Below are 25,816 nucleotides of genomic sequence, written 5' to 3'. Positions count from 1 at the left end.
AGTGTCAAGTTACATATATACATATGGTATATTGGGTTTTTGATACTTTACACAGTATTTGCTTACACATAAAAACTGGTTAAACTAATAAATTTGGACACAAAAAACACGATATTTTTCCAAAAATTTTATTTTCGGAGAAAAAATCACAAAGTTTAAAAAAAAAGTTTAGACCTGAGCCAAAGCCAAAGCCAAGGCCTAAGCCTGAACCTAGGCATAACCCTAAGCTTAAGCCTAAGCCTAAGCCTAAGCCTAAGTCTAAGCCTCCGCCTAGGCCTAAGCCTAAGTCTAAGCCTGAACCTTAAAATAAACCTGATTCTAGGCCTAAGCTTAAGCCTAAGATTTAGCCTAAGCCTGAGCCTCAACCTAAGCCTAAGCCTAAGCCTAAGCCTAAGCTTAAACTTAAGACTGAATTGTCAAAAAACTTTACTAAAATGTTCTAAAGCTGCTGGAAATTTCTGAAATTATTCAGAATTGGTCTAAATTTTTTTGGATTTTTTTGCAGCTTTTAAAAAATTCCTAGAATTTTTAGAGTTATCTAGGAATTTACTCTTTTTTGTCAATTTTTTTCAGAATTTATAGAGAATAAGTTTCTAAAATTTCCTGGATTTTTTTGGAAATTATCTGAATGTTTCAAAACTTGAAAAAAAATTTCGGTTTTTTTTTTTGAACATTTAGGGATTGTTTGAAAATTTCCAAATTTTCTAGATATTTCTAAATTTTTTTAAATGATTTTTCTAAAATTTTTTGGGGTTTTTCAGATCTTCTAATAAAAAAAAATTTCCAGATTTTTCTAGGCCTAAGCCTAAGCCTAAGCCTGAGCCTAATAGTAAGCCCAAGAATCTGAAGAAAATGAATTCCTCCCACAGAAAACTCAATGTAATTATCTCCAGAAACCAGGTCAACTAACAAAACGAACACAGAATAACGGAGAGCGGGGTGAAGGAGGGAGGGAGGTGTCAGTTTTACAATTAATTGCATGAAGATTTTCCGAGAGCGATAAGAAGCAGAAATGCAATCTGTCAGGAACAGACGGCCAACTGTCAATTAGAACGGGGGCCCTGGGGGGAATGGGGGAATAGATTATGAACGTTAGTTTTGCATTAAAAGTTGAAATGTCGAGTATCTTTGTTGAGTATCTTCAAAAGTATCAAAATTTAATATTTTCAAATTGTTAAGCTAAAAATTTCAAACATTTCATCACTTGGAAATTTTTCAATACCTCTAACCATTCAAAAGTTACGACGGTTTGAAGTTAGAGCGCGCAAAATGCCAGTGAAAGAGTGTGAGGGGAGGCGAGACGCAGAGTGACCTCTCCCCCTGCGTCTCTCCCCCTCCCACACTCTCTCGCCTGCTCTACTTTAAACGTCTGTATCTCCTTAACGGTTAGGGTTACCAAAACATTTCTTTTTGGAAAAATTATCAGGAGAGAATTCTGCGTCGAATAGAGTTTAAATATTTGGGATTTTAATATTTTGTTTGAAGTGGTGAGAGGGCTTCAATCTGAAAGTTCTGACAAAAGTTGCCACCTAGCAATGATAAATAAAAATCGCATGCAAATACTTTATTAAAATGAATGTCATGTATGAAATTAACATGATTCGTAAAAAGGAACCAATTATCCTTTTCGCTGGTGATTTGGAACATGGCATCCGTGATTAGGACGCTTAGTTGTGGTTGGTTCTTCTGTAGTCGGGGCTTCGGTAGTTACACATGGTGTGCTAGTGGTGGGCTCTTCGGTAGTGACATACGGAGTAGTGGTGGTGGGCTCTTCGGTAGTGACGCAGGGAGTTGTGGTGGTTGGGGCTTCTGTGGTCACGCATGGGGTTGTAGTAGTTGGCTCTTCAGTTGTGACACAAGGGGTTGTAGTTGTAGGCTCCGGTGTAGTGGTTACAGTAGTAGTCGTTGGTTCAGGAGTGGTGGTTACAGTAGTCGTGGTTGGCTCAGGAGTGGTAGTCGAAGTTTCTGTAGTCGTAGGTTCTGGTGTAGTGGTTACGGTAGTAGTCGTTGGTTCCAGTGTAGTGGTTACGGTAGTCGTGGTCGGCTCAGGAGTAGTGGTAGAGGTTACAGTAGTCGTGGTCAGAACCGTTGTTGTGGTTGGATCTGGTGCCACCACCTCCACTTCTACAACCGCCCAAGCAGTGGAAGTATGCAATGCTGGAAAGAATTTGATAACCCTAACTAAATTGGCGTAAAAATCGACAATTTAATAGTTACTCATAATTTGGTTTGGAAAATTTGATGGAAAATTTGAAAGATTCAATCAAATAGAAAAGAACAAATAAATAAATAACCCAAGAATTTAGCCATATCGAAAATAACGTCACTCGCGGGAATTAAAATTTCATTCATCGGGGTCTATTTTCTGTCAACTGAACCAAAATATTTTTTGATTCTACTCCACCTTCAAAAAATGGACTATTTGAAGGAAAATAAACTCACTCGTTTTTGTACATGAATCGAGCCTCGTTCTTGATGGCATTATATACGCACGTAGCGTTCCCGCCGTCACTTATATTACTACTATAGATGAACTTCTCGAGTTCGCCTTCACCACTTTGAATTGCCGCCGTTACTTCACAGTTCGGGTTGCCGCCCACCATAACACAGTAGTGATGCATTACACGACAACCGTTTGCATCAGGTCCAACATCTCTTAAAAAACATTATATACTTGAAGCTGAACAAGTCATCTTACATATATTTTGAGCCAATTGTACCGTTCTCCGTAAATGTATTGCTCTCAAGCGGGCACTGGCTGCATCTTGGTTCTGAAGACATGGAAGTTTTAAAATGTTGTGTTTTTCAACTAACGATCTCCTTGCAGCTCGGGCAGTGGGACGTAATTGAAACCGTTATAGAAAACTGCTCCCTTCTTTGGTGTATCCGGCTCCTCATCTCCACCTCCTCCAATCAATTCCTGAAGGTACGCCACACCAACAATTGCCACCAGGAATAAGAAGACAGTTCTAGAAAACCCAGTCATTTTGACAGAATAATCAGATATCCTGTGGTTTTTATGGAGGTACCGGGGGGCGGTGGAAGCGGTGTTGGATATGATAATGAGACATGAAAATTATATGTATATGGAAAAATGGAAATTGGAGGTATAGAACAAGAACAGAAGTTCATGGTTTTTTGGAGAATAAAGGCGATGGAGCGAATTTGGTGGTCATAAAGGAAGATTTTTGGATATTTTACGGAAAATGTATACCCATAGAGAGGGGACAGGATAGCTCAATTGGTAGTGGTGGAATGGAGGTTTGCCCAGCCTCTATTGGAACAGTCTGCGACTGGATTATCAGCCACAGTCCCCGACTAGGACGTGGCTTAAATTATAGCCCAACGGGCCTGACACCCAGATCCGCAGTGCATAGCACTTGAAGAACGGATCGACATTTAAACCATTTTTTAACAACACGTTCAAGCTGATGAGTCTAATTATTAGGTTTATGGGCTATTAAAGAACTGTTGGCAGATGTTTGATCTCCGATCTCTTTTCATTAAATATTGCAAAAAAGTAGTTCCATAGATACCAATCAATTCAAATGACCTAATTAGCATAGCCACATCTCTCATAAAAACCGGCTCACCCGCACGGTTTCCTTCAAAAATGACTCGTCTACTTTTATTCTCCGCGATTTTTGGGGCCGCACATCTTCAGCTTGAAGAACCTGGCAATTTTCTCCTAAATACTGTTCCGAGTGAGTTTTTCCTAGAGAATGAACTATAACGGTCGCCAAAATTTTTAGATTGCCAACTATGTAAGAATATGACGAATGAGTTTGTAAAAGAACCGTATGTGTGGATCGAACTGACGTAGGTATCTCTTTTTCTTGTTCTACAAATTTTAGAAAGCTTCAGGAACTCTGTGATTGATGGGTGTAACGCGGTGTCTCAAAGGTGTATTGTCGTGGATAACTCAACCAATTGTGCTACTAGGGCCGAAATTCTCAAGTTCAACTCGGTCAACTCGGAAGAGCCTTTAAAAGTATTCGGACCATACGAACAAGTCAGCGTAGGAGGTACTATAACATGCGAAAAAGTTCCGGGAAAGGACGAATCCGTATACTGGTATGAAGGACAGTACGTTTTATTAAAGATTTAGATATGAATCTATTTAACGAGTTCAGGAGAGGCCGGTTTTTCTGTCGTAATAAGTGTGACAGTGGTTTAGAACAAGACGGTTCCGCGACTTCAACCTCTACAACGTCCATCACAACTTCAACTCTATCACCCCCAAGTACAGTACAATCCACGACGACTGCAAAACCCACGAGTACTGTAACTCCTACAACCAGGTCTAGTATCACATCAATTTCAGCGACAAGTACGATAACGCCGACCACATCGGCAGATCCAACAAGCACAATAACTACAAGTACAACTCCGAATCCATCTTCCCCAAGTACAGTGCAATCCACGACGACTGCAGAACCTACAAGTACAATAACTTCCACCACTGTTCCGGAGTCATCTACCACAAGTGTAGTACAATCCACGACGACTGCAGAACCTACAAGTACAATAACTTCCACCACTGTTCCGGAGTCATCAACTTCTTTGCTTACATCGACCTTGGCTTCTACTACAACTTTAATCCCTACATCAACGATGAGTACAATTACCTTGACATCAGATCGCACAAGTACAATAACATCCACTGGATCTTCAAACCCTCCATCAACAAGCACAGTACCATCCACAACAACTTCCACTACAACTCCGAAGCCGTCTTCCCCAAGTACAGCGGAAGCCAGTACAACTCCCGTACTCACATCGAACTTGACTTCGGCTTTGACTTCCACCTCACCGCTCCTGGCGTCTTCAACTGAACGCACCGCGACTACGGCGACTTCTTCCGTCTCGACTCCAAAGCATCCACATCATGGATGCCACGTTCCTCAATAATTGATTTTAATATTAATTACATCATGTGAATAATATACATGAGCTCTATTGTTTAATGGAAAGTTAAACTAAATGAAGACTATTTGGAGTTGACTGAAAAAGTCTAGGTCTTTAAAATACTCAATACAAAGTTTCATACATTGGAAATGAATATCATGAATTGGAAATGAATATCATGAATTGGAAATGAATATCAAAAAAAGAAAACATCGAGTTTCAAAATGAAACTTCTTGAAAACTTCTCGAAAATAAGTTATGGCGGCTCAAAAAATAACCTAAAAGTAGCTAAAATTTGGCCAACTTGTCAATGTCGCAAAACTAACTTTTCTGAAATCACCGCATAGTTACGAGTATAAGTTGATTATCTTCTTTCAGGTACATTTAAGGCCGATGGAAGACCAGAACTTACCTAACTTTACTAAAATCCGGTGATCCAAAACACAAGATAATTAGCTTGTATACCCAAAATTAGACGGAAATTTCAAAAAAGATAGCTTCCAGCCGCTGCGACTTTGACAAGTCGGCGAAATTAAGAAATTTTAGGCCATTTTTTAAGCCCCGCCATAACTTTTTTTTTGAGAAGTTTCCAAGAAGTTTCATTATGAAATTCGCGTTTTTTTCATACAATTTTGAGTCTAATAAGTAATAAAAAGGCTGTTGAACAAATGTCGTGTCTTGGTATGTGTGGTCATATCGTCGGGATACTGTAGGGTTACTGTAGTTTTAGAAAAAAAGGTATTCTAACAACCAAAAATTCTTATACTTTGAAGAAAAATTTAAATTTCCTGAATCAAAACGTTTGGCGGGATATTCATATTTTATCAGAACACGTGGTGTCAGAGCTTCTCAGTTTGGTTTGATCTACGAAAGTTTCGGGAATTTAGGCACAGCTTTTTCAACTGATTTAACATGGTTAAGAACGTGTTGACGTCACATTTTTCTGAGCAGAAAACTCCCGCATTTTTTCTAGATCAAACCTTAATGGGACAGCCTGACACCACGTGTGAGAAATTTTTTAATTATTTTTCGGTGTTCATTTTTTTTTAAACATGGAGTGCCGTCAATGAAGATTTTACTCAAAATACTTCGACTTATTCCATAATCTTACGAACCTGTCAACTTGAACACCTCCGTTTTTCTGTGCTAAACTTTTGTTTTCTTCAACTTCAGCTATTATTGTCCTATATTATAATAAGATTTTAGTTCCGGGATCCGCTTCCAACAACACTGTACATCTTGTTGGCTTGCAAATGAACACATCGAAACACCTATGTGGCACAAAATTTCCATATTCGCCTGCAAATCACTTCCCTTATAAGGCCGGCAGAATACACTGTAAAGCCAACAGAATGCAGATTCTTTACCTTATCTTCCTTCTCGCTATCTTCTCTGGAGTCCAGGCCCAAGGTGAGTTGTTTTTTAAAACAATGTATACTGTCAAAACCTTTACCTTTTGATTAAAGATTGTAAGGCATGTGAAACACTGCAACCTGAGACACCTATCATGGAGAGTGATGGTAAATCATACGTTCGTATGTATATCAAGTGAGTTTTCTAGAATCCCGACGTGAATCTTATTCATTTTTCCCCTTTTAGTACCACCATTGTCAATGGTTGCAAAGCGGTCATGTTCAAATGTGTCGTGGTTGATCGTTCTACAGAGTGTGATACGACTGCCTCATTCTTCAACCTTGCTACTTCAAAAATAACCAAAAAATTCAATACTACTGATGAAACCCAGGACACTAGCTATTCCGGGGAACCAATGATTTGAGCGAGAGTACCTGGATCATCGATAAATGTTGGATATTTTTACGAGGGACAGTAAGTTAGCACTAATATAGTATACATATAAGACATTAAAATGGCTAAGTTCATTCCTTTATTTTTTTTTAAATAAGATTCGGGCTTACTAGTTAAACCAAACTGACTAGAACACATATGATCTCGAATTCAAGAACGAATGATAGATTTCTTGCTCGTAGGAAAAAAAAACGTAGATGGTCATGCATCAAAATTGCTGATTATTTTTTCAGGCAAGTCAAAGCTGCATGCTCTAATAGATGTGTTTCGGGTGGTGGACCACCAGCGGGATCATGGACGTTCAAGCCTGACCCAACGGAGGAGCCGACTACCGAGGAGCCAACTACCAAACTGACCTCAACTGAACCCGCGCCAACTTCTCAAGCCGTCGTTCGCGGATGCCGTGTTCAACGGCGTTAACTTATCAATAAATTTGTTGAACATTAGTTGAAAGGGTTTAAACAAAGAACAGTGAACGATCTGAGCGCAACGCTTTGTGGATCTGGGAGCCAGGTAGAGCCAGGATTTGCCGCGTTCGCAGTTTTGCGCCCGAACCTCCTGACGCATGGTTGTTGATTCGCTATAGTTATGTATGGGACAGCTATAAATTGTGAGAAAACAAGTTTCATCTTTCCTTTGAAGCTGTGATATGTTAGTTTTGTGTATTAACTCTCAAATGCCAATTTTCCAGCTCGTTCTCTTTTTCGTTGTCTTCTCTGAAGCTCTGGCTCAAGTTGAGTTTTTTTCCAGCAGGGCATACCTTAACACCGTGCCTTTTTATTATAGACTGTCATCAAGGGTGTGAAACGTTCCCCACTGAGAAATCTGTCATAGAGAGTGATGGTAAATCATACGTTCGTATATATACCAAGTGAGTTTTCTAGAATCCCAAAGTTAATCTAATTCATTTTTCCCCTTTTAGTACCACCATTGTCAATGGTTGCAAAGCGGTCATGTTCAAATGTGTCGTGGTTGATCGTTCTACAGAGTGTGATACGACTGCCTCATTCTTCAACCTTGCTACTTCAAAAATAACCAAAAAATTCAATACTACTGATGAAACCCAGGACACTAGCTATTCCGGGGAACCAATGATTTGTGCGAGAGTACCTGGATCATCGATAAATGTTGGATATTTTTACGAGGGACAGTAAGTTAGCACTAATATAGTATACATATAAGACATTAAAATGGCTAAGTTCATTCCTTTATTTTTTTTTAAATAAGATTCGGGCTTACTAGTTAAACCAAACTGACTAGAACACATATGATCTCGAATTCAAGAACGAATGATAGATTTCTTGCTCGTAGGAAAAAAAACGTAGATGGTCATGCATCAAAATTGCTGATTATTTTTTCAGGCAAGTCAAAGCTGCATGCTCTAATAGATGTGTTTCGGGTGGTGGACCACCAGCGGGATCATGGACGTTCAAGCCTGACCCAACGGAGGAGCCGACTACCGAGGAGTCAACTACCAAACTGACCTCAACTGAACCCGCGCCAACTTCTCAAGCCGTCGTTCGCGGATGCCGTGTTCAACGGCGTTAACTTATCAATAAATTTGTTGAACATTAGTTGAAAGGGTTTAAACAAAGAACAGTGAACGATCTGAGCGCAACGCTTTGTGGATCTGGGAGCCAGGTAGAGCCAGGATTTGCCGCGTTCGCAGTTTTGCGCCCGAACCTCCTGACGCATGGTTGTTGATTCGCTATAGTTATGTATGGGACAGCTATAAATTGTGAGAAAACAAGTTTCATCTTTCCTTTGAAGCTGTGATATGTTAGTTTTGTGTATTAACTCTCAAATGCCAATTTTCCAGCTCGTTCTCTTTTTCGTTGTCTTCTCTGAAGCTCTGGCTCAAGTTGAGTTTTTTTCCAGCAGGGCATACCTTAACACCGTGCCTTTTTATTATAGACTGTCATCAAGGGTGTGAAACGTTCCCCACTGAGAAATCTGTCATAGAGAGTGATGGTAAATCATACGTTCGTATATATACCAAGTGAGTTTTCTAGAATCCCAAAGTTAATCTAATTCATTTTTCCCCTTTTAGTACCACCATTGTCAATGGTTGCAAAGCGGTCATGTTCAAATGTGTCGTGGTCGATCGGTCGACAGATTGTGAAACGACTGCCTCATTCGTCAACCTTGCTACTTCAAAAATAACCAAAAAGTACAATACTACTGATGAAACCCAGGACACTAGCTATTCCGGGGAACCAATGATTTGTGCGAGAGTACCTGGATCATCGATAAATGTTGGATATTTTTACGAGGGACAGTAAGTTAGCACTAATATAGTATACATATAAGACATTAAAATGGCTAAGTCCATTCCATTATTTTTTTAAATAAGATTCGGACTTACTAGTTAACCAAACTGACTAGAACACATATGATCTCGGATTCAAGAACGAATGATAGATTTCTTGCTCGTAGGAAAAAAAAACGTAGATGATCATGCATCAAAATTGCTGATTATTTTTTCAGACAAGTCAGACCTGCATGCTCTAATAGATGTGTTTCGGGTGGTGGGCCTCCTGCATTATTATACACGTTCAAACCTGATCCTAGGAAGGACGAGACAACTACTGTGGAGCCGAAACCAATTCGTCACGCTGGGGGGTGTCGTGCCCGTCGGCCATAATTTTGAAAGTTCACGGACTTTACTTCAATGAACAGTTTTTATCAATTACCAAAAGTCACATTTGCCACCAAATTGCCGGTTGCCAAAATTTTTGGGGTTCGGCAATTTTGGTAATTGCCGGTTACCGAAAATCTCGGGCGCAGCATCCCTGATGAGTGAAGTGCGACATGCGGGCGTCACGCCGCTGTGAGTATGCAATGAAGTGCGAAAGGTAGTTAGTTAGAGCGGCCGACACATTCGGGGTTCCGCAGCTTGGCGTTAAGTGAGTAGCTTGGTGTGTGCGCAACGTAGTGCGAAAAGGTAGTTACTTGGAAGCGACCGACACTTTCGGGGTCACGAAAGGTAAATCGACCATACTGCTAGTCCCGGTACGGCTTAAATTTTGACTAGAAAAGGTACATATAAACACCCGCAGTAAACCTGTATAAACCTCTTGTCCACAGGAAGCTTTGTTGGCTCACTTTTGGTAAAATTTAGTAAATTTTGATGATCCATCGACCTTGAATGTACTTAGATCGGGCTTGAAACGCAAGATAATTAACATGTATACCAATAATTGGACGGTGATTTCAAAAAAATTAGTTTCCAGCCGCTGCGACAATGACAAGTTGGTCAACTTAACTAATTTTAGGCCATTTTTGAGCCGCCATAACTTTTTTTTGAGAAGTCGAGTCTTATAAAGCTATAACAAAAAACGTCAGAAAAGAGTCAAACCTCAAACTTCTTGAGCAAAAATTTCACCTGCTTCATTGTCAGGTGAAATTCCGCTCGCCTTGACTCAAATCTTCAAAATAACTACTATTTGCTCAACTTTCTCCTCCAAAAATGATTGTAATAAGCTTTGAACTTGTTCCCTATAGCCATTTAGTGTTTCTGGTGATTTGCTGGACGTCTATGATAGTTTATGTACGGATTTTATACATTCTGCAAGTTAGGAGGCATATGGAGTTCAAATCGTCGTTTTTTCTCATTGTTAAGTTGCATGTAAGTTTTTTCTGGACAATTGAAGCACAATTTTGAAGAAAATCTCTGAAAACAGAAAAACCACTCGAAATACGGAAAAGTTGTTAACTACAAAATTGTTAAGCATAAAATTTTACACATTTCACTATTTGGAAATTTTTCAATAGCTCTTCTCCTTCCAGAAATACAAGCGTTTGAATTTTGGGAAGCGAGACATTGTGGAGGTGGAGAGACGCGGGGCGCCACCCTGCGTCTCTCCCCCTCCCACACTGCCTCACCCATCAAACTTCAAACGAGCATAACTTTTTAACGAATAGAGATATCAAAAAACGTTCAATTGCAAAAATGTTCAGAATTAGATTTTGCATCGAATAAGCTTAAATTTCAGGCAATAACCGACGTGGCAATGTTTCTATTTGTAGAACTTATAGCTCGCCCGAGAAAATACAAAATTCATAATCTCCTGGAGCCAATGAAAAATCACTGGCTCCCCCAATTCATATACTTCTTGCAAACAACTATTAAAAACACAATTTTCCTTGGGTATACGGTAGTGGCTGTCAATCGATTTACCATAATCTTCATGCAAAAATACCATAATCATATATGGACCCCTATGGTTATTACAGTAATCTATGTTTTGGAGTGGGCGGTGCCAGCAGTCGGATTTTCGAATTTATTTTATAATACTGGAAATCACAATTTCTCGTTGTTAGCCGCAAGTAGTGGTGGGCTGTCGCTGAGGGCAGATTCAGGTAAACTATAAAAAAAACAAAAAAATTTTGACCGCAGTGGGGGTCGAACCCCGGACCTCTGCGGCATAGTCAAACCTGTACCCGGCTGAGCCACTTGCTCACAAATTTTTTTTTTCTGAAAAAGGCTGTTAGAGTCAAATTTTGAGTTGGATTCCAATTTTTGGTTCAAAAATGCCAAAAAGAAAAGTAACAAATTGTTTCATTTTGGGAATTTCGAAAAAATTGATTTTTCGCTTTTTTTAAAATGAAGCCATAAAATTTTCAGATTCCTTGTAAAATTTTGAAAGAAATAATAATAAATAACACGAATCAAGCAAAACAAAAACATTTGACCAGCGCGGGGATCGAACTCCGGACCTCTGCGCCATAGCAGAACCCCTACCCCACTGAGCCACTTGCTCACTAAATTTTTTTCTGAAAAAAGTGGCCAAGGTTCACATTTTCAGTAGAATTCCAAAATTTCAGTTTAAAATTACCAAAAAAACAAATTTCGATTAGAAAAAAGATAAAATTTGATTATTTCGGAAAAACCCGCAATTTTTCGTGCATTTTTATTTTCGTGCAATTTTTATTTTTTTTGTCTTACAATAAACACAAAACAAAAATTTTAAACCCCAGCTGGAATCGAACCCCGGACCTCTGCGCCATAGCCAAACCGGTACCCGACTGAGCCACTTGCTCACTAAATTTTTTTTCTGAAAAAAGTGGCCAAGGGTCAAATCTTGAGTAGAATCCAATTTTTTCATTAAAAATCCGCAATTATATCCTGAAAATATAAAAAACCTAGTGGTTTAAATGTATTTTTCAGATTTCATGAAGCTCGATGCTCTGCAGGATTTATCGATTTCTACTTTTTGCTTTCTTGTCAGTTTTACTTTATACTTTACCAGTATACTCTACATTCTAAAAACCAAAACTTTATCACATGGCAAATTGCTCAAAAACTCAACGGAATTTATAATTTTCAAATGCGCGGTTTTTTCGTTTGTACTATTCATCCCAAATGCTTTGAAAAGTATATTTTTATATTTTTATATTGGTGAGCAGATATTTGATTGGATAACTGATTTATGGTATTTTACTACTGAAATTATGTGCATTGGATCCTGCTGGTCATTGTTGCTGAGTAGCCGAAAGCTCCGAGAGGAGTTTGTACCGAAAATGTGAGTGTTTGGAGTGCTCAGAGACTTGAAATGATATTAAAACTAGATTTGGGTTGAAATTTAGCCCTGGGACATTTTTTGAAAGAACAAATTGGGATACAGGTGGCTCAGTAGGGAAGAGGTTTATCTATGGAGCAGAAGGTCAGGGGTTCGACCCCCGAGGTGGCCAAAAACTTTTTAACTCAATTTTCTAGTACTTAAAAATATAAGATGGGTAAAATTCTACCCGATATTGAAAATGTTGAAGCGTTCCCCTAAAAATAGTTGAAAAGTCGAGAATTTCTTGAAGTATAGTCATTTTTGTTTAAAAATACAAGAAAAACTGAGTTCTACATCAAATTTGACACTTGAGACGTTTTTTTCAAAAAAAAAAAAGTGGGAGAGTGGCTCAGTCGGGTAGAGCTTTGGCCATGACGCAGAGGACCGGGGTTCGACCCCCGAGAAGGTCAAAATTTTTTGTTACCTTTTTTTCAGCTAACCAATGCTATATATTGTGCAAAAACGAATTAGAAATTTTTTTTGAAATTTTTATTCCAAAAAATCGTATTTTTCAGAAATTTCTCGTTTTCCGGGAGCTCAATTGGTACTGTATCAGGAAGAATATTATAAATTTGAACACTTTATTCATTTTATTCATTTTCTTATGAATTTCTCAACTAACAACTATAAATATGTCTCAATAAATCCGCATTTCCAACCAAAAATTGCCCACGAGCCGCTGAGCCGCACCAGAAGCCGATGACGTCACTAATTTCTGATTTCGCGAAATTTCCGGTGCCACAAACGATTTTTCTGAAAATTTTAAAGAATTCGACCGGAAATCTTTGAGTTTTCAGTTTCAGATAGCAATTTGTCAGGGGCGAAGTCTGAAATTCCAGCAATTCACAGGATTTTGCAATATTTTCCTGTTGGTAGGGTTTTGGAAATGTGCATTTCTGGAAAAAAAATTTCAGGTTTTTCAGAAAATTTCGGAAAATCCTACCTTTAAAACTTTGCAGAGCTCCAATTGCTCGGCGATTTGCTCGTGGCTAAGTGAATGGGAAATATTAGAAAAATAATCAGAAAATGTTTGAGCATTTTGTGAGCTCGCGGAGCTCCGACTCGAACACCAGATGTTAGAAAATATTGGGAAATCAAGGAAAAATCGAGTTTAAAAACGATTTTTGTGTAAAAATTTGAGTTCTACTCGGAATTCTAACCGTAGACCCACTTTTTTTCGAAAAATTTTTGGGACTAAGTGGCTCAACTGGGTAGAGGTTTGGCATCGGAGCAGTAGGTCAGGGGTTCGAGTCCCGCTAATGTTAAAATTTTTTTATCTTGTTTTGATGTTATGGAGTTCGTACTTTGCTGCTTAAAAATTTAATAAATCTGAAAACTGCCACGTTTTCTATCCAAAAACCGAAATATCTTGAAAAATTGTTTTTAAAGACTCAAAAAAAATTAGGGTTTCCAGAGATTTTGAAAGTTTTAAATTAAAAAATTCGAATTTTACTCTAAATATTAGTCGGGCGAAATTTTTTTTGAAAAAAATTTTGACGGGATGGCTCAGTCCCCGCGCGGGCGCAATTTTTTTATTTCTCGTTTTTTGGTAGGCAAAGTACTAAATTTCTAATTTTTCTACCCTCAATTCACAGAAAATCGATATTTTTCGATTTTTAAAAACAAAAAAAAAACAAATTTTCGGAACATCAAAAATTCATGAAAACAGTTCGGAAAAAAAAAACAAATGCAGGAAAAAAGATCATTAAATGATTATTGGAGGCGGGAAACTCAAATTCTTCGAAACAAAAAAAACAATGATGCAGATATATAATAAGTAGGCAGGTAGGTAGGCAGACAAAGAAGTTAGCAAAGAAAAAATAATTAAATTTAGGATCTCAAAATGTCGAGTGTATCGTTGATTGCGCTGAGCCACGAATTCAAGTGATCCGACGATTCGGCGGCCAGGATTACACTGAAAATTTGAAGATTTTGGAAAAAAAGGTAATCTTCTCCAAATTTCGCGTCGATTTTTGATTAAAGCAATGCGAAAATTGTATTTCTACTCAAAATTTGACCACCAGAGCTATTTTTTCGACAAAAAAATTTGTGTGCAAGTGGCTCAACTGGGTAGAGGTTGGGCTATGGCGCAGAGGGTCCCGGGTTCGACCCCCGCGGTGGCCAAAATTTTTTATAAACATTTTTCCAGAACTTGAAAGTTGTGAGGTGGGTAAACGTTTACCAGAAATTGGGAATTTTGAATATCGAATTTTTTTTTCGAATTTTTTCAAATTAATCCACAAATGTTTCGAATTCTAGTTATTTTTTTGTAAAAGCATATGAAAAACTTTTTTCAAATTTTTTTTTGCAAAAGTGGCTCAACTGGTTAGAGGATTAGCTTTGGAGCAGAGGGTCCCGGGTTCGACCCCAGCGGTGGTCATAATTTTTTGTTAGTGATTTTTCTAGAACTTGAAAGTTGTGAGGTGGATGAAAATTTACCAGAAACTAGGAATTTCGAAGCGTTTCTCTAAAAATTGTCGATTTTTTTCAAATAATCCACAAATGTTTCGAATTCTGGTAATTTTTATGTAAAAGCATATGAAAACTGAATTCTACACCGAATATGGCCACTCGAGCTATTTTTTTTTCAAAAAAAAATTTGGTGTACAAGTGGCGCAACTGGGTAGAGGTTTAGCTTTGGAGCAGAGGGTCTCGGGTTCGACCCCCGCGGTGGTCATAATTTTTTGTTAGTGATTTTTCTAGAACTTGAAAGTTGTGAGGTGGGTGAAAATCTAACAAAAATCGATTTTTTTCGAAATTTTACAAATTAAGCCAACACAAACGTTTCAAATTCTGATGAATTTTCGTGTGAAACCATATGAAAAACTGAATTCTACGCAAAATTTGACGCATTGGTTTTTTTTTTCAAAATTTTTTTTTGTTGCACAAGTGGTGCAACTGGGTAGAGGCTTGGCTATGGCGCAGAGGGTCTCGGGTTCGACCCCACGCGGTGGTCAAAATTTTTTTTCATATATTTTTTCAGTGCTCTACCGTCGTTTTTCAATCAAATCAGGGTCCTGATCGATGAGCAACTCGATATGAAATTCGTGCTCGGCTCCTTGGCTCATTTCACGGCTCTCCTCAATCGAATTATTCGTGCATTTTGTCAAATCAATCTGGAAAATTGGGACTTTTTCGTGAACTTCCTCTTGTGGAGTGCTCCAGAACAAAATGGCTCCGCGATGAAGAAGTGACCAGTATTTGTGCCAAATTGGGACTTTTTTTGCTCTGAAAATTGGAATTTTTAGGTGGTTTTTCGGCGGGAAATTCAAAAATTCAAATTTTCAGTCACTTTTCGGCGGGAAATTCAAAAATTCAAATTTTCAGTCAATGTTTGGCGGGAAATTCCAAAAATTCAAATTTTCAGTCAATTTTTGGCGGGAAATTCAAAAATTCAAATTTTCAGTCAAATTTTGGCGGGAAATTCAAAAATTCAAATTTTTAGTCAATTTTTGGCGGGAAATTCCAAAAATTCAAATTTTCAGTCAATTTTTGGCGGGAAATTCAAAAATTCAAATTTTTAGTCAATTTTTGGCGGGAAATTCCAAAAATTCAAATTTTCAGTCAATTTTTGGCGGGAAATTCAAAAATGTAAATTTTCAGTCATTTTTCGGCGGGAAATTCAAATTTCTAGTCAATTTTTGGCGGGGAATTCAAATTTTCAGTCAATTTCCAAGTACCTCTCCAAAGGACTTGCAGAATCGTGTAAAATATGAAGAAATCCTCGATATTCCATATCAATTGCATCAGGAAGTGATGTGCAGTGTGAATTGAGCTTCACAGTTCCCTCCAGCGGATAAATGACGTCATCCAAATAGAAGCGGCGGTTATCGCCCGACGAATCGCGGTCCAACGTTAAATTTCCGCAAAGTTGGAAGTCACACGCAGGTGACGTGGCATTTTGTATCGATTTTTGTGGCGTGGAGGTAGTCGGGCGGCGGTGAGCGGCTGGAATTTGAAATTTTTGAAAAAAAATTTTTTTTTTTTTTTTGGAATTTCATCCTTATTTCCTAAAACAAATAAAATTTCCAAATTACCATTGCTCGGCACCAGCAAATTCCGCACTTTTTGTGCCAAAAACGCGGCGCACGTCTTCTCAGGTGGTCGGTGCTCGGGAACTCGCTGAAAATTCCAGATTTTTGAGGTATTTGTATCTATTCGTGTGGTAAGACACCTAAAAATTCAGAATCAGTAAAAAATTTGAGGCCGGGGGGCCTTTTTTTTTGAAAAAAATTTTTTTTTGTGTACCAGTGGCTCAGTGGGGTAGAGGTTAGACTCTGGCCCAGAGGTCCGGGGTTCGATCCCCGCTGCGGTCAAAAATTTTTTTTGCTACTCTCCAGTGGTGGGTTAATTAGTTTTAAATCATTTTACGATGTTTTTCTTGGTAAAAACCGATTGAAACTGACTTTATTGGCTAAAATTTTCAAAAACTGATTTTTTACGATGTTTTTTGAGCGGTTTTAATCAAAAATTAGAACTCTACGCAGATTTTCAGCTTTGGTACTTCTTTTCGAAAAAAAAAAAATTTTTTGTACAAGTGGCTCAACTGGGTAGAGGTATGGCTACGGCCCAGAAGTCCGGGGTTCGACCCCCACTACAGTCAAAAATTTTTATTTTCTGTTGTCAAGCATTACCATCATATAAATCTCCATTCCAATGGTAAAATCGACGGGAAGATTGGAAAAACGCAAGTGTTCACCGAAAAGAATGAAATTTTGCGGAGTTTGGAATTGAGCCAAAAGGGTAACGACACCGGTTGCCTCGACTTCTGTACGGCATTTGAGGAGCACAAGGAAAGCGTAAGAGCCGCCTGAAAACACAGAAATTTTGAATTTCCCGCCAAAAATTGACTGGAAATTTGAATTTTGGAATTTCCCGCCAAAAATTGACTGAAAATTTGAATTTTTGAATTTCCCGCCAAAAATTGACTGGAAATTTGAATTTTGGAATTTCCCGCCAAAAATTGACTGAAAATTTGAATTTTTGAATTTCCCACCAAAAATTGACTGGAAATTTGAATTTCCCGCTGAAAACCGATCAATGTTCGGTAGAGCATACTTGCAGCAAGTGCGCTCCACCGAAAATCAATTTTTTTTTTCGGCGGGAATTCAATGTTTTGGAGTTTTGTGTCAAAAAACCACAAATTTTTTCAAATTTTTAACTAAAAACGCAGAATGCGCGCTAATTTAATTCTGAATTTCGAAGTGCGCTCTACCGAACATGTGATCAATTTTTGGCGGGAAATTCAAAAATTCAAATTTTCAGTCAATTTTTGGCGGGAAATTCAAAAATTCAAATTTTCAGTCAATTTTTGGCGGGAAATTCAAAAATTCAAATTTTCAGTCAAATTTTGGCGGGAAATTCAAATTTTTAGTCAATTTTGGCCCAAAAATCTCGAATTTAGACTCAAAAACCACGTACGACTATGGAAATGCTTATTAAACTGAAGCGAAATATTCGAAATGACCATAGTCGATTTAAAATGTCGATTAATCGGTGGTGGTGGATGCCTGACAACAGTCATTGCCTGAAGCCTCCGAACTTCTTCCAATTGAACTTTCAACCGTTCTCTACAAATTAGCAAAACCCGTTGCGACGCGAGTTCTTGCATTGGACATTTCGATTTTTGGGCTTCAAGTAGTGAGTGCTCGGCGAGCAAAATGTGATGTCGAGTTTCATCGATTGAATTGAGTAGGCGGTTCATTTGACGGCGCGAATCCGTCGCGTGATGATCTACTGCCGACCAGTTACTGATTGAGCTCACGAAGGAATCCTGCGCAAAAAATTGATGTAAAAAAATCGATTTTTTACGAAATTTTACAAAATTTTAGTTCAAAAAATTGATTTTTAAAGAAATTTTTTTGAAAAAACGTTTTTTGAATCGAAATTTTTCAAAATTATCGATTTTTAAATGAAATTTTTCTCGAAAAAAACGATTTTTTTTTAGAAATTTCTTCGTTAAAAAACAAAAAACAATTCACTGATTTTTTCGAAAAATTCCATTTTTTTACGGAATTCTACAATAAAAAATCGATTTTTTTAAACGAAATATAATAAAACTTTTTTTTTTCGAAGAAAATTTTCAAAGAAAAATCGATTTTTTTACAATTTGGAGAGAAAACCCTTTTTTTTTGAAATTTTGAATTGGTTTTTTTCGAAAAAATGGATTTTTTACGAAATTTTCGAAAAAAAAAATCGATTTTTCAATAGATTTTTTTCCAAATTTTTGAGAAAAATTCGATTTTTCACAAAAACCACTAAAAATCTTTTTTCCAAACGGGGATTTTCTCAATTTTTTCACTGAAAAACCCGCCAAAAATCTCAGATATAATCCACCTGAAAAGCCGGTGGTGGTTCCGAGTGTTTCGGCGGCCGACACATTGCGGGTTTCGGTGTCGAAGTGGCAAGTGCAATCGGTGCCTGAAGCTTCTTCACAACAATTTTGAGTGGACCCCCCGCGGAGCCCGACGAGCATCGATATTCAACGATGGGCTCTCCAGCGGCATACGGTGTGAAAAGCGTGGGCGAACTCGTGAATTTCGGCGTTTTTGGGCACTCAGGGAGCTGGAGAAGATTTTCCTGATTTTCTGGAACTCCAGAATCTTGAAATGTTCGGTTTAGGGTGCTCTCCTCGTCGTACTGCTGGGATTCCAGATTTTCAGAATTTTCAGCATTTTCCAGCACCTCATCCAGCACCAGAAGCTCTTGGAAACTGCAAAAAATATCGATTTTTTACCGATTTTTGACGAAAATATGCTCGTCGCCATTTTGTGGGCTCCAGAATATCGATTTTTAGGGAACATTTGACTGAAAATTACAAAATTTGAGCGAAAATAGCTCATAACCGTTTTGTGGGCGTGGCCTGTTAGGCTCCGCCTTTTTTTTTTTGAAATTTTGAAGTGTCAATTTGTGTTTTTTCCTGCAAATTTTTTTTTTTTTTTTAGTATTTAGATAACAAGCTCCACCCATTTGGTGGGCGTGGCCTGTTAGGCTCCGCCCTCTTTTTTTTTGAAATTTTGAAATTTCAATTTGTTTTTTTTGCTGTAATTTTTGTTTTTTTTTAGTATTTAGAAAATAAGCTCCGTCCATTTGGTGGGCGTGGCCTGTTAGGCTCCGCCCTCTTTTCAGGCAAGAATATCGAATATTAGAAAATTTTTGACTGAAAATCCGAATTGATTTTTTTTAATTGATTTTTTCGCAATTTTTGCCGAAAAATCGCTAATAACCATTTTGTGGGCGTGGCCTGCGCGGCTCCGCCCCTTCTTAGGCGAGAAAGTCGAATTTTCGGTAGTTTTTTACTTAAAATTCGATATTTTAACAAAAAAAAGTTGGGCAATTCAAAAAATTGTCTCAAAAACCTCAAAAATTTCTGCAAATTTTCGATTTTTATAGGAAAAAATTAAAAATTTGAATTTCGCGGCTTTTTTTTGGACATTTTAGATTTTTTTTTAAAGGAAAAATGTCAAAAATGGCTACAAAATTTGAATTTTTTTCGAATTTATAGCATTTTTGCCGCAAATTTTCGTACTTTGCCACGTCATCATCGGAATTTTCGAAATTTTCAGATTTTTTGGAAATTCCAACGTCATCAGCCACGTAGAGCTCCTCTTTATCCATTTTTTGGGCCAAATTTCGCAATTTCAACGGTGTGGCTCCATATGGATAGGCTCCGCCCACATTTGGAGCATTTTGAGCATTATTCGAATTAAAAACGACAGCCTGGGTGCCACGACGACCATGAAAATGACGTTTTTCGTACGGTGAGATGTATTTTTCCGATTTTTTGGCGAGAATTTCCGGAATTTTGGAGGATTTTGAAGTTGGCGGTGGAGCAATGTGTTCTGGAAGAAAAATGGGTTATTTTTGGCGGGAAATTTCGAATTTTGAAGATCATTTTTGAGAAAAATGTGAAAAGTTGGAAAAACTTGAATTTTTTTTTCGAAAAAAAATTTTTTTTGCAAAAAAATTATCGTTTTTTGGAATTTTTTTAAAATTCGCTCAAAATTCGTAAAATTCCCAATAAAAAGTGAATATTTCGAAAAAAAATTTTTTTTTAATTTTTGAAAAAAAAAAAAATTTTTTGAAATTTTTTTTAATTCTTAAAAAATTTAATTTTTTTCACAATATTCCTTAAAATTAGCTTAAAATCACAAAATTCTAAATTTTAGCGATTTTTCCACCGAAAATTACAGAATTTTAACACAAAATCCGACAATTTTGGTGGTTTTGCTGGAAATTTAGAATTTTCCAGAGGTTTTTCCGTTTTTTCAGGATTTTTTAGAGAAAATTTTCGAAATTCACCAGAAACTCAATGGTAAATTGCCAATTAAAATGAAAATTTTGAAAAAAAAAATTTTTTTGAATTTTTGGAAAAAAAAATTTCTAAAAATTAGTTTTTTGCAAATTATAACTATTTTCTCTGAAAAAGTCCAATTTTGCAAATTTCCACTCAAAATTCAATTTAAACCATAATTTTCATCCGAAAACTTGCGAAAAATCCCATTTTTTCTGGATTTTTCCCAAAACTTTTGGGATTTTCCGATTGTTTTTTCTAAAAAATCAATTTTCCATGTAAAAACTGTATAGTTGGTGTGTTGACAGTGCAAATAAATTAACAATACATGTGAATTTATAAATTTGCATTTGAATAGGAGAAATACCGGGGGAAATGGTTTTTTTTTCTCATTTTCCTCAATTTTTCTCAATTTTCCCCATTTTTTTCCAGTTTTTTCGCATTCCCCTATCGATTTTCTCAATTATCGATTGATTTCCGCACCATTTTCAAGACTTTCAACCCTTTGCGTGGGCGGAGGTGGGGGCTTCTGCTCCAGCATGCCGGAGCACTGATCGAACGCGGCGACGAGATCACGAATTCGGCCGCGTGGCACCGGTTTGCGCCACGTAGCATCTGACGGTGGTGTATCGACGATCGGGTGCGGCATCCAGCGGTAGAACTGGAAAAAATTCGGATTTTTTGTGAATTGTATCGATTTTTCCGGATTTTTGCCCTACCTGACTTGATCCGATTGGCACCGGAGTTGGCGGCATCGATTTTCCGTCGAAATTCTCCATTTTTCGTCAAAAATCTCCGAAAAAACGGCGAAAAACCGTCTAGAAATCGCAAAAATCGATTTTAAAAATTCAAAATTCCATCGAATCCCTCACATCACTGAATTCGTGGCGAGACCTATTTGAAGTTTTGAGCTATGCGCCTTTAAGAAAAACCGTAGTTTTTTCGCGAATTATCGCATTTATGCGGAATTACGGCGAAAAAGCGAGAATAATCGAAGAAAATGCGATAAGAATTGATAAAAAATGATAAGATTGTGTGCATTATTCAGGTGACAGATTGATTTTTGCCCAAATGTTGCGTTTTTTGCGACGAGAAATAATTCATATATTTATTTAGTTATTTTAAGTTTAATTTTTTCACTTTAATAACATTACGCTCTTCAGAAAAAAGACAACATGACTGTGGACAAGGTTAAGCTGGTCATTGGTGAGTTAAACGGAGAATAAAAACAAATTTAAACCAATTTTTGAGTAAAAAATTCTATAAAATTCGTTAAAACTCGAGTTTTTTCTTTTCTTTTTTAAAATTTCTACTTTTCTACGTTCAAATACACCGAAAACGTATTAATTCCGAAGATTTTCGTTAAAACACTGGAAAATTCGAGCTTCCCGCCAGAAAACTGAGTTTGTCATTGGAGCGTGATTGCATTGCTTGGCGATTTAAAAAAACGAGTCTAGACGCTTCAATAATCGATTTTTTCGGATTTTCAGATGATAAACGAGAATTCTAATTTAAAAAAAAACAAGAAGTCTTCAAATTTTCCACTTATTTTCGTCAAAAAACACTTGAAAATTTGAAATTAGCGTCGGAAAACGGACTAGTTCACTGGAGCGCGCTTGCTTAGCGAGTTTTATCGATTTTTAAAGTTTTACATAAAGTTTACCAAATTTTAAGCTTTAAAAACAAAAATTAATCGATTTTCAGACTCTGACGGTGTAAGCGACGACGTGCGAGCCATCTCCCTAGCCTTGCAGCACCCAAAAGCCGAAATTCTCGCATTCACCGCAGTCCACGGCTGTGTGACAGTAGATCAAGCCTGTGCGAACATCAAAAGAACCATCCGAGCCAACGATCGGAGCAATATCCCAGTGTACAAGGGTGCGGCTAAATCGATTTTGTCGCTGCCGAAGGATGATACCGTATCCGATTTTTTCGGGATCGATGGGATCGGTGATAAGCCGGAGGAGTTCCCGAAAGTCGAAAGATCCGATTTTGAGGGGGAGGGGAAGCATGCGTCACTTGCTTTAATCGATATTTTGAGAGAGAATCGGGATGCCACTTTGGTGTAAGTTGAGGCTACAGTAACCCTTCTGTACCCCCACCGCATCCCTACAGTACCCCTACAGTACCCCCACAGCGACCTACAGTACCCTTGCACTATCCCTACAGTACCCCACAGTACCCCTGCACTATCCCTACAGTACCCCACAGTACCCCTGCACTATCCCTGGTACCCCGGACAGTTCCCCTCTAGTATTCACGCAGTAGTGTTACTGTATCCCCACAGTTCCCCACTGTGCCCTTGCAGTAACACTACAGTATCCCTACAGCAACTCTACAGTAACCCTATAGTACCCCGACAGTACCCCAACAGATCCCCTACATAACCCTACAGTACCTCTGGTAACCGAACAGGTACTCACACAATAGTGTTACAGTACCCCTACTGTTCCCCCCACAGTACACACACAGTAACCCTACAGTAACCCTACACTAATTCCACTAAAGCCCTATGGTACCATAACTGTATACCTACAGTATTTCTACAGTACCCCTACAGTATCCCTGGTACCTGGACAGTTTCCCTACCCTACCCCAATAGACCCCCTACAGAAACCCTACAGTACCGCTTCAGTACCCCTACAGTACTCCTACAGTACCCCTACATTACCCCTATAGTACCTCAACATTACCCTTTTAAAGTCCTACGGTACTCCTACAGTATCCATACAGTCCTCCTACATTTTCGCCTACGCCGAGCTATTCTGGGTGTCAAATTTCGATTTTAATCTATTTTTGCTCAATTTTCCCTAAATTTTCAACAAAACCATTTTTCAGAACCATCGGTCCCCTCACAAACGTGGCGATTGCTCTCCAACTCTGCGAGGAGTTTTCGACGTACCCATCCCGGCTGGTAATCATGGGAGGAAATTATTACGCGGTCGGAAATGTTGATGGAGGTAGGTTCTTCAAAAAAAAAACTAGGGTGGACCACTTTGGCGGGCCATATCTCGTTTCATTTTTGAGATATTAGAAAAGTTTCAACTATAAACCTGTTCAGAAACATGTAACAAACATTTCATCAGTTAACAATTTGTTGACAAACCCAAAACCGACGGAGATACAGACCCGTCAAACCCCAAAAAGCCCCCCTAATTTTTCCAGGTTCCTCAGCCGAGTACAACTTCCACGGAGACCCGGAAGCCGCGAGCATTGTGCTCCGACGTATGAAGTGTCCCATCACCATTGTTCCATGGGAGGCATTCTATTTTGAATCAAAGACCCATGATGCTTCAGTTGATTTTTCGGCTCATTTGAAGTATGGAACCCCATTGGCTAATTACTTATCGCTGGCCACCAGCATTGGTAAGGTTTTTTAAAGTTATAACTCGAAAACTAGGGTAGATACTAGATACCAAAAAAAAACTGTCAATTGGAAAGTTGTTCAGCGTAAAATTCTGCATTGATTTGACCCCCATGTCGATAATTTTCAAATTTTCGAATTTGACACTTAAAATTGCTCGCGGAGCTCCTAGCCTTTCCCAATGCTTCAAACGTATTGAAATTTCGTTTTTCGGATAACCCGCAAAATCCTACACCCAGAAAACTCAACTTCCAGCCTTAGCCAGCAGTTTTGTAAAGGGGTCGAAGTGGCTCAACTGGGTACATGTACGGCTTTGGTGAAATAGGTCCGGGCTTCTCGAGGCCCCGCTAGTGTGTCAATAATTTTTTTAGAGTTCGAAGGTCTGTAGATTAGTCAACAAGTACATTTTTTTTTTAGAGTTCCTAAATTCGATTTGTATGTTCCAGGCCGCGTAAAATGCGAGGCCAACGGCCGCCAATACTCCTACTGCGACGAGATCGCTGTGGCTACTGCAATCGATGAGGATAAAATTGCAAAAAAGTCTCAGTACCTGTATGTCGATGTAGAGCTGAATGGAACAAAGACACGTGGGCAGGTTGTGGTTGATTGGACCGAGCAACTGTGGTCGAATGAGGAAGCTCCGAATCAGGTGAAAACAAAAAATCTGGGGTTCTGTATAGTTTTTGAGGCATAACTCGGAAACTAGAAGAGTTATCAAAAAGTTGCCAACTGAAATGTTGTTCAGCGTGAAATTCTGCATCGATTTGACCCCCATATAAAAAATTTTCAAATTTTCAAGGTCGATACCCAAAATTGCTCACGGAGCTTTTAGCTGCTCATGGTGTTCCAAACTTATTTAAAACATGATTTTTGGGTTCCCCGTAGTATTCTACATCAGGTACGGTTGAATTCCAGCCTTAGCCAGCAATTTTGAAAATGGGGCGAAGTGGCTCAGGTGGGTAGATTGATGAGGCTATTGTGAAATAGGTCAGGGGTTCGAATCCCTTTGGGTTTATTAGTATTTTTAATGTTATATACAATAGATATACAACACTCAGACAGTCCAAAATCTAGATATTATCAATTTTTTGTTTAATAAACCAATTTTCAGCACACCCATCGCCGTGTCAAATTCGTCACCTCTTACGACGTTCATACTGTGGACAAGTGGCTTCATGCAGCCACTTCTGGAAGTGGAAAATTCGATTAACTCTTTAAAACTGTAAAATGTCACATTTATTGCTCTTATTTATGGTGTGTGTGTGTGTGTGTTGAAATTTGCAATAAAAAGTTATTTTTTAATGAAAATTATGACTTTTTCGAAGCATAACTCGAAAACTAGAGTAGATATCAAAAAAGTGTCAACTGAAATGTTGTTCAGCGTAAAATTCTGCACCGAATTGACCCCCATTTAGAATATTTTGTAATTTTCGAATTTGACACCTAAAACTGCTCGCGGAGCTCCTACCTGCTCCCGGTGAACCAAACTGGCTGAAAATCTGATATTCAAAATAACCGTGAAATTCTACACCAGGGACACCTAAATTCCAGCTTTAGCCAGCATTTTTGAAAAATGGTGAAAGTGGCTCAACTGGGTAGATGGACGGCTATGGTGAAAAAAGCCAGGGGTTCGAGTCCCCGCTAGTGTCAATAATTTTTCCAGGGTAATGCAACATGCAGGCAGATGTTTTAATGGAGAACATCAGAAATTTCAGCTGAATTTCGCAAATTTCAGGTTTTTCAAATAGTTTTCCGACTAAATCGCAAATAACTGAAAAACTAGAAGAGTTATCAAAAAGTTGCCAACTGAAATGTTGTTCAGCGTAAAATTCTGCATCGATTTGACCCCCATATCAAAAATTTTGAAATTTTCGAATTTCA

The 25,816-nt window shown here is 38.2% G+C and overlaps 7 protein-coding genes, 1 non-coding gene and 1 pseudogene across 9 annotated transcripts; 6 read left to right on the top strand and 3 right to left on the bottom strand.

Annotated features, from left to right (window-relative positions):
• Positions 1-1,555: 1,555 nt before the first annotated feature.
• Y43F8C.17 (DUF281 domain-containing protein) lies at positions 1,556-2,986 on the bottom strand (the record flags this gene model as incomplete). Its single annotated transcript, NM_075416.3, has 4 exons — positions 1,556-2,157; positions 2,443-2,655; positions 2,699-2,771; positions 2,815-2,986. 4 exons carry the CDS (start codon positions 2,984-2,986, stop codon positions 2,046-2,048), a joined length of 570 nt encoding a protein of 189 aa, NP_507817.2. The 3' UTR covers positions 1,556-2,045.
• Positions 2,987-3,613: 627 nt separating this feature from the next.
• On the top strand, positions 3,614-5,001 carry Y43F8C.16 (DUF281 domain-containing protein; the record flags this gene model as incomplete). The annotated part of the gene is made up of 5 exons (NM_075415.4): positions 3,614-3,704; positions 3,753-3,819; positions 3,865-4,086; positions 4,134-4,279; positions 4,325-5,001. The coding sequence occupies 5 exons, from the start codon at positions 3,614-3,616 to the stop codon at positions 4,909-4,911; spliced, it is 1,113 nt and encodes a 370-aa protein (NP_507816.2). The 3' UTR covers positions 4,912-5,001.
• Positions 5,002-6,260: 1,259 nt separating this feature from the next.
• On the top strand, positions 6,261-7,134 carry Y43F8C.24 (annotated as a pseudogene). Its single transcript has 4 exons — positions 6,261-6,318; positions 6,375-6,456; positions 6,508-6,735; positions 6,948-7,134. Coding segments are annotated over exons 1-4 (555 nt in total).
• Positions 7,135-7,386: 252 nt separating this feature from the next.
• Positions 7,387-8,288, top strand: Y43F8C.23 (DUF281 domain-containing protein). The gene is made up of 4 exons (NM_001129578.3): positions 7,387-7,448; positions 7,501-7,585; positions 7,637-7,864; positions 8,076-8,288. The coding sequence occupies exons 1-4, from the start codon at positions 7,391-7,393 to the stop codon at positions 8,260-8,262; spliced, it is 558 nt and encodes a 185-aa protein (NP_001123050.2). The 5' UTR covers positions 7,387-7,390; the 3' UTR covers positions 8,263-8,288.
• Positions 8,289-8,518: 230 nt separating this feature from the next.
• Y43F8C.15 (DUF281 domain-containing protein) lies at positions 8,519-9,358 on the top strand (the record flags this gene model as incomplete). The annotated part of the gene is made up of 4 exons (NM_075414.3): positions 8,519-8,576; positions 8,629-8,713; positions 8,765-8,992; positions 9,202-9,358. The coding sequence occupies 4 exons, from the start codon at positions 8,519-8,521 to the stop codon at positions 9,356-9,358; spliced, it is 528 nt and encodes a 175-aa protein (NP_507815.2).
• An 825-nt stretch (positions 9,359-10,183) lies between these two features.
• Positions 10,184-12,848, top strand: srv-3 (Serpentine receptor class gamma; the record flags this gene model as incomplete). The annotated part of the gene is made up of 4 exons (NM_001359800.1): positions 10,184-10,342; positions 10,710-11,076; positions 11,885-12,239; positions 12,794-12,848. 4 exons carry the CDS (start codon positions 10,184-10,186, stop codon positions 12,846-12,848), a joined length of 936 nt encoding a protein of 311 aa, NP_001346699.1.
• On the bottom strand, positions 12,844-13,260 carry Y43F8C.18. Its single transcript, NR_153336.1, has 2 exons — positions 13,222-13,260; positions 12,844-13,174 (listed from the first exon to the last, which is right to left on the bottom strand). It is a non-coding gene; the product is annotated as an Unclassified non-coding RNA Y43F8C.18 (non-coding RNA).
• A 660-nt stretch (positions 13,261-13,920) lies between these two features.
• On the bottom strand, positions 13,921-21,401 carry ani-3 (Anillin-like protein 3). Its single transcript, NM_075413.5, has 10 exons — positions 21,291-21,401; positions 21,055-21,232; positions 19,807-20,119; positions 18,615-18,990; positions 17,700-18,051; positions 16,913-17,088; positions 16,316-16,400; positions 15,959-16,226; positions 15,270-15,506; positions 13,921-14,193 (listed from the first exon to the last, which is right to left on the bottom strand). Exons 1-10 carry the CDS (start codon positions 21,348-21,350, stop codon positions 14,109-14,111), a joined length of 2,130 nt encoding a protein of 709 aa, NP_507814.1. The 5' UTR covers positions 21,351-21,401; the 3' UTR covers positions 13,921-14,108.
• A 333-nt stretch (positions 21,402-21,734) lies between these two features.
• Y43F8C.13 (Nucleoside hydrolase) lies at positions 21,735-25,233 on the top strand. Its single transcript, NM_075412.8, has 6 exons — positions 21,735-21,777; positions 22,276-22,636; positions 23,410-23,531; positions 23,737-23,937; positions 24,382-24,584; positions 25,047-25,233. The coding sequence occupies exons 1-6, from the start codon at positions 21,747-21,749 to the stop codon at positions 25,143-25,145; spliced, it is 1,017 nt and encodes a 338-aa protein (NP_507813.1). The 5' UTR covers positions 21,735-21,746; the 3' UTR covers positions 25,146-25,233.
• The last annotated feature ends 583 nt before the right edge of the window (positions 25,234-25,816 follow it).

The sequence above is a fragment of the Caenorhabditis elegans genome, chromosome V, assembly GCF_000002985.6.
Source record: "Caenorhabditis elegans chromosome V".
Classification (NCBI taxonomy): Eukaryota; Metazoa; Nematoda; class Chromadorea; order Rhabditida; family Rhabditidae; genus Caenorhabditis; species Caenorhabditis elegans.
This window is presented reverse-complemented; position numbering and strand designations above follow the sequence as displayed.